The following is a 7,134-nucleotide window of genomic DNA, read 5'->3' on the forward strand; positions in this document are numbered from 1 at the left end:
CCCCCCCCCCTCCCTCTCTCTCTCCCTCTCTCTCTCTTACTTTCTATCTCTCTCTATCTATATTTTAGTTGCTATACAAATGATTATCAATAGTAACTTTTTTCCCTTACAAATGAGTTCTTATTCCATAATAACAGATCTCTCTCTGCAGAGCCTACTCACCATTTCCTCTCTTCTTGGGCGATTTAGAGACCCTGCTCCTATTGGACGAGGCCCCCCGGGTATTGCTCATGTACTCGCGTGCCGAAGACATGCTGCCGGTGGTCTCGCTGTCCCTGATCATGCTCTCGTAGCCACTGCTCCCCCCACTGTGGTAGAACAGGGCGGTGCGTCCCATGGCGGGGGGCAGCTCTCCGCTGAGGACGCTGCTGTTGTCGCTGCCGTGTCCGCTGCTGTAGCGCTGAGGCCTCCGCGGTGCCGTGATCTTGCTGTAAGGGGAAGGAAGCGGTGTCCCGCTGTCAGTGACATCACTTCCTGTTACTCCCACCCCGCTGTTGAGTTTCTGGCTAGCGGCTAGCTCGCTAACCCGGCTGTTAGCCGCCCTAGAGATGGCCTGCTTTGTGCCCATGACGGTGCCTCTTCCTGTCTTAGGTCCCACCCCCAACCGAGCAGGAGAAGTTGGCGGTATGCTGGTGCTTCGGCCAGTTGTTACATCCAGTGCTTTAGGGCAGATCGGGCTCTTTGAGCCGCTTGTAGACACAGGTCGTACATTCGCTCCTGCAGAAACTGCTGCTGGCGAGCTGCTGTTGGTGCCTTTCACCGGCCGAGGATTGCTTGGAGTTGCAAAGACGCCGAGAGACATTTCTGAGGAAGAAGCAGATGTGGGGGTGAAGGCTGGAACCTCGAGTCTTGGCACTGATCTGTTCGATCTACTGGACATTTCGGGCTTGCCAGCTAAAGATTGACCGTCATGTCTCTCCAGAGACATCAGACTACCGTAGCACCTGGACGATTCTGCTTTAGATCCTCGTGTCTTCAGGCCTGAAGACGTCCTTGCAGGGTCTGTTTTTAAACTACCTGCCCTGTGGCTAAATGAATCCGCCTGAAGCTTGATGTGGAATTCTTCCTCTGAGGTTGATGTACTAGGGAATGAAAACCTCCCGTTGTCTCTACTTGTTTGAAAGGCACTTGGACATACCGCAGTCCTTGTCTTTTGTTCTTGGATTGACTGCTTGACAGCTCGCACTGGAGGGGACACGTTTTCAGATCCAGACTTGGAGATCATACTGCTGCTTTTCTGCCCATTTGACTTCTTTCCCAAGGATGAAAACCTCTGGTTCCCTGTGACTGACTCATGAACAGAAACAGTTTCTAAAGTTGTTGCCCCCTGCAGCTTGATGAGAGTATCTGCTCTTCTGTTCTTCTCACAACCATCCACAACCCTATGACCTGAAGATGACATTTGTGTCTTGGGTGGGCGGGGAACACTGTTACTGTTCCCTCCAGGCCTCTTAGAGGAACCACGACTCACGCCACTTCTCGGTGGCTTACCTGCAGAGACAAACTCATCCTCTCTCGGATCGAACTGAAAGCCATCATGTCTGACAGGTGCAAATGAGGTAGGCTTGTTTTTCCTGGGAAGACTGGAGTGGGCGGCGTGATCAGGAATCTGGGTTGATGCTGGTTTGTTCAGAGTACTCACTTTGGGAGTGCCTTTCAGAAAGTCTTTGGGGGATGGGGTTGGGGGGCACTTAAAAGAGGTTTTGGTTGGAGTAGCAGGGTCACTGTCCAGCTCTGAGAAAAAGACCCCGCTGTCAGTAAAGGAGCTCTTGATGCCATCCTGCAGAAATAGCTGTTTCTGAAACAAACTGGGTGAGCTTAGCGTGGGGTCAAGGATTTTTTTGCGTACGTTTTTATTTGTTGAATGAGCGCTTTCCCTTTCTGACAAATCAGCACTCGCTTCACTCGGCAACGAGCCAACAGTCGGCTGTGTGTCGTCATGTTGGGAAAACAAGCCCTCCTGGGAGTTAAATCCAACAACAACCAAAGATCCCGCAGCTCCTTGTCGACACATCCTCAGAGTTCCTGTTCCTGATAAGTTGGAAGAAGGTGGAGCAGGGACACGGTCCAGCTCTGAGAAACCAATGTCATTAAGGGAACTCTGGATGTTGTGCAATGGCTTTTTCTGAAATAACTCGGATGGATCCTCTGATGCCTTTACATTGTCCTGTAAGTAAAGCCTCATTCTTGAATGAGTGCCGTGATCCAAGCCTTCCTGGTAGTCTCCAACTTCAGGTCCCACGGCTCCTTGTCGACATGTGTAAGCATCATACTCGTCGTTAATACTGCTGATGATGCTCACTGGCCGAGACCCAGAGGCCTCACGGTTGAAACCAAGGAGGGTGGAGTTGGAGTTGGGGGGGCGGCCATTGTCTGGGACTAGACAATGGGGCAGCTCCTCTACGACCGTAAAGACCAGCTCGTCCTCGTCGTTCAGGGCCACAGGCTGCTGCAGGGTAACAGTAGTCCTCAAGAAATCCCTGTCCTGGCAGGTTCCTAAGAGAGCAGCCCGGAGACTGTAGGCTCTTTCCATGTTAGGAGACCCCAGAGGTTGGCTCATACCCACTGGGGGGGTCCTACCCACAACATCTCCCGGGGACTTATATGCTGCCCTGGATGTCCTCGGTAAGGATGGTGAGGCCGACGGCTTGGGTACACCCCCTCTGAAGTAGACCTTCTCCCTCACCACAGGCTCTGATTCCTCTGAAGAAGTCCCACCTTGCTTTACCACATAAGGCTGAAAGGGGGGGGCTGAAAGTTTCTCCCCATCTGCACTTGTCCTTTTGGAAGAGTCCATGAGGCCCCCGGCTGGGGGAGCTGTACGGTCCTGATCAGGGTTTTTGGTGCATGTGGTGGCTGTTAAGGACCCGTGAAGGTAGATCTCCGGTTTTGGGGGAGACGTTGCCTCGGTGGGGTTCTGGGTCCTGACCCCTGCAGCTTGTGCAGCCGGCCCCTCGCTGCCGTCGATGCACCATAGTCTCTCTTGCAGCTCTGCAAACGTGTTGCACTTTAAGTGATCTCGGTCAGACCTGGGTGCATCTTGGACTCTCTTTCTATTCAGGGAGGGGATGATGGGAACAGAGGATGGGGGGCCCTCGCTGTCTGAGATTGCCCCCCCTCCGGGCCCGATGTAGATGACGGTGTCGCAGGAGTGGTCGCTGCTGGAGGAGTAGTCGGGGTTGCTGGACAGCAGCGAGGGGGGGGACTGGTCGGGGGCCACAGTCCGAGGGTGGGAGGGTCTGAGATGTGACACGCCTTCCTCGCAGGAACTCTCCCCTCCCGATGAACTGGAGGCATTCTGCAGATGAAGAAGAAATAATTCAATCATATTTATAGAATCAAATCAGAACTCACTGTTAAGATAGATAGATAGAGAGAGAGATAGATAGAGAGAGAGAGAGAGATAGAGAGATATAGAGATATAGAGATATAGAGAGAGATAGAGAGATAGATAGATAGAGATAGATAGATAGAGGGAGAGGGATAGATACTGTGAAAAATACACAAAACGTTTCAGGAAAATGAATTTTTCTGATTGAAAAAAATCACATTTCCTTGAGGAAGGACGCCTGAACGCCTCATCGAAGGACGCCTGAACGCCTTATCGAAGGACGCCTGAATGCCTCATCGAAGGACGCTTGAACGCCTCATCGAAGGACGCCTGAACGCCTCATCGAAGGACGCCGGAACGCCTCGCCGAATGTTTAATCGACTACGGATCAACTCACAATTTATTCATAGAACATTCATTCCAAAATAAATAAAAAACTTCATGAGGTTTTAATAAGAGAAAACGTCAGATAAATGTGCTTTAGGTATTTAAATGATATGAAAGAGGCAAAAATGGCCGCGGTGTTGAAAACAAGCCAAAAAACACCCCAAAAGTGCCCAAACACGCAAAAAAAACGCCTTAAAAATGACCAAAGAGACACAAAAATGTGACAAAAAATGTCAAATAAACGCCAATAATGTTCTGCATCAGGACTTTAATGCAGTGAGGATGTGAATCCTTCCTCCAGCTGAGTACCAGACGCCGTACCTTGGACCCGGTCTTCTTCGCCGTGCGGTGGATGCGGGCGGCGAGCTGCACCGTGGTCAGCGTCTCCATGTAGCTGGCCAGCGAGTCGGACACGTGGGCGATCATCGTGGTCCGACAGTTGATGTTGCCGAGGGATTCGCTGAGCAGCATGGCGAGCTTACTGTCCCTGAATAATACATGAAGAAACCCCTCGTTAGGCGGGAGGCCCCCCCAAACATGCTGCTCCTTTCTCTGTGCAACAGATCACAAGAAAGGAGTAGGAAGGAGGTCTCGTTCACTTTAATGAACTACACGCCACGTGGGATCTGGAGTCAGAAACGCAGAGAGACGTCCATGAATTCAAAAAGACCAGAGAGGAGGAACGGCAAGGCTGTAGTACCGGCAAAATTAGGCAAAAACACTTAAAGAAATGGCCAAACATGTCGGAAAAATATGACAAAATGTCAGAAAAAATGACCAGAAAATCTGGTCAAAACTGACAAAAAAGTGGAAAAAAATTACAAAACATTCTGGAAAAATTGGGACTAAAATGTTGAATTTTTTTTTTTAATGCCCGGAAATTTTTTGGAAAAACTGAGAAAAATGAAATTTGAAAAATTAGAAACATTTTTGGGACAAAGTCAAACAAAGCGGTGAAATGTTGCCTTCAGAGACCTTTGCGGGTTCACTAAATGCGAGCTGGTACCTGTAGGGAACGTGCTTGGCGCCATTGGCGAGGGCGAGGATGACGTTTCCGAGCGCCGACAGCGACAGACACTGAGCGGTGCCGGCCTCTCTGGTCCGGCTGACGTCCGTTTCACAGCTGCCCAGATCCAGCAGGTGGAGACGACTCCGGCCCGACACTGACAGAAAGTAGTGATTATTTACATGGAGTCTGGTGGAGATATGCTGCTCTATACACACTAAAAGTAGTGATTATTTACATGGAGTCTGGTGGAGATATGCTGCTCTATACACGCTAAAAGTAGTGATTATTTACATGGAGTCTGGTGGAGATATGCTGCTCTATACACGCTAAAAGTAGTGATTATTTACATGGAGTCTGGTGGAGATATGCTGCTCTCTGGGTTCATAGACGTATGGATACCACTGTATATCTGCATTGATGTGAAAACCCAGAGACTTTCAGACCGGAACACATACGCTTAGTCACTCATCTGGTTTAAATTCAGCCGGCATCTTCACCCTGATACCAGCTCAGTATCAGTCCTTCAACCTCTGCTGCTTTCATTAAGTCAGAGAAATGATGCTGCTCACATCAGCAGGATTTACAAACTGCTGAGTCGCCGTCTCTAATCGCAGCAGGACGCAGAGCGGCTCTAGGCCTCATTAGCATGCTGATGTATTAGCTTTAGGATCATTAGCATAATGATCTATTAGCTTTAGGATCATTAGCATGCTGATCTATTAGCTTCAGAATCATTATCGTGCTGATTTATTAGCTTTAGGATAATAAGCATGCTGATTCATTAGTTTTAGGATCATTACCATGCTGATTTGTTAGCATCAGGATCATTAGCATGCTAATGTATTAGCTTAAGAATCAATACCCTGCTGATTTATTAGCTTTAGGATCATTAGCATACAAATTTATCATTAGCTGTGGACGAAGAAGCGTTGAAACACTAATAACCATGGCTGTGACAGGTAGACGTTAGCGTAGCTTCTCGACGTTAGCGTATCCTCAGATATTTAGCCATAGATATTTGAGATAATATGAAGATATTTAGAGATATCATATAGATATTTAGAGATATTATAAAGATATTTAGAGATAATATAAAGATAATTTGAGACATTATGAAGATATTTGATATAATATAAAGATATTTTGAGATATTATGAAAATTTTTCCAAACGTAAAATGCCGATCATGTGATCACCGGACACTCACCTGCTGCCTTGTTGCTCTTGTCCGGCCTATCCTGGTACAGGTGTAACGTAAACAGGAAGTGGGAGTTCCTTCGGGCCTCCTGGTCGCTAGGCGCCTGGCTGCTCCTCCTCGTTGCCACGGCAACGTCCAGGAAAAACGCCGCTTGGTGGGCAGAGTTCGCCCGCATCTCCGTCTGGTTCTGCAGCTAACGGACAGAAAGATAACGAGACATGAGAACCAGCGGGAAGCAGACACAAGGAAGCATGTTAGGTTTGTGAGTAAGTTAGCAAGTAAGATCGTAAGTAAGATCGTAAGTAAGATTGGAAGTAAGATCGTAAGTAAGATCGGAAGTAAGTAAGATCGGAAGTAAGATCGGAAGTAAGTAAGATCGGAAGTAAGATCTGAAGTAAGATTGGAAGTAAGATCGTAAGTAAGTAAGATCGTAAGTAAGATCTGAAGTAAGATCGCAAGTAAGTAAGATCGGAAGTAAGATCGGAAGTAAGATCGGAAGTAAGTAAGATCGGAAGTTCAAGTCGTTCGCAGCTCCGTCTGGTTCTTAGTATTGTTAATAAGCTCATAAGTTAGTAAGTTTGTAAGTAACTAGTTACGCTAATTAGTTATTAAATAAGTAAGTAAATTGGAAAGTAAGTTCGTAACTAAGTAAGTACTTTTCTACATAGATTTGTAAGTTTGTATATTGGTTCTTATTTTCGTGAGTAAATTTGCAATTAAGTAGTGTGTTATATAAGTGAGTCCATGTTATTCATGTGCAGTATTTGTTGTCCCCTCAGCCGCTGGTTCGAGTCCGTTACTGAGACCCTGACTGGCTGAAGGAGTGTGTCTCCGTACCTGAGATCCAGAGACCGGGTCCTCCAGCAGGGCCACGGCGGGGCCCCCCGGGGCCCCCCGGTGCTCGGCCAGGAGGTCGGTGAGCGTCTCCTCCCGGCCCGAGATCTCCACGGCCGACGCCCCCACGGAGAAGTGTGCGCCCCCCTTCCTCCGCCGCGCCTCCATCACCGTGAAGAGCCAGGAGATGGCGGTCGGAGCCACGCCCACACTCTGGGTGGAGCAGTCCCGGCCAATCAGGGTGTAGCTCTTACCTGGGGGTCATGTGACTTATCAGAAAGGGTGTGTGTGTTTGTGTGTCTCTGTGTGTGTGTGTGTGTGTGTGAGTGTGTGTGTGTGTGTGTGTGTGTGTGTGTGTGTGTGTGTGTGTGTGTGT

At 48.5% G+C, this 7,134-nt stretch overlaps 1 protein-coding gene across 1 annotated transcript; it reads right to left on the bottom strand.

Annotated features, from left to right (window-relative positions):
* Positions 1-162: 162 nt before the first annotated feature.
* On the bottom strand, positions 163-7,012 carry LOC117941160 (kinesin-like protein KIF26A; the record flags this gene model as incomplete). The annotated part of the gene is made up of 5 exons (XM_034866247.1): positions 163-3,298; positions 4,040-4,205; positions 4,725-4,881; positions 5,934-6,117; positions 6,762-7,012. Coding segments are annotated over 5 exons (3,894 nt in total), but the record flags the coding sequence as incomplete, so codon positions are not given.
* Between the last annotated feature and the right edge of the window lie 122 nt (positions 7,013-7,134).

This window comes from Etheostoma cragini, unplaced genomic scaffold (genome assembly GCF_013103735.1).
Source record: "Etheostoma cragini isolate CJK2018 unplaced genomic scaffold, CSU_Ecrag_1.0 ScbMSFa_4510, whole genome shotgun sequence".
In the NCBI taxonomy this organism is placed as follows: domain Eukaryota; kingdom Metazoa; phylum Chordata; class Actinopteri; order Perciformes; family Percidae; genus Etheostoma; species Etheostoma cragini.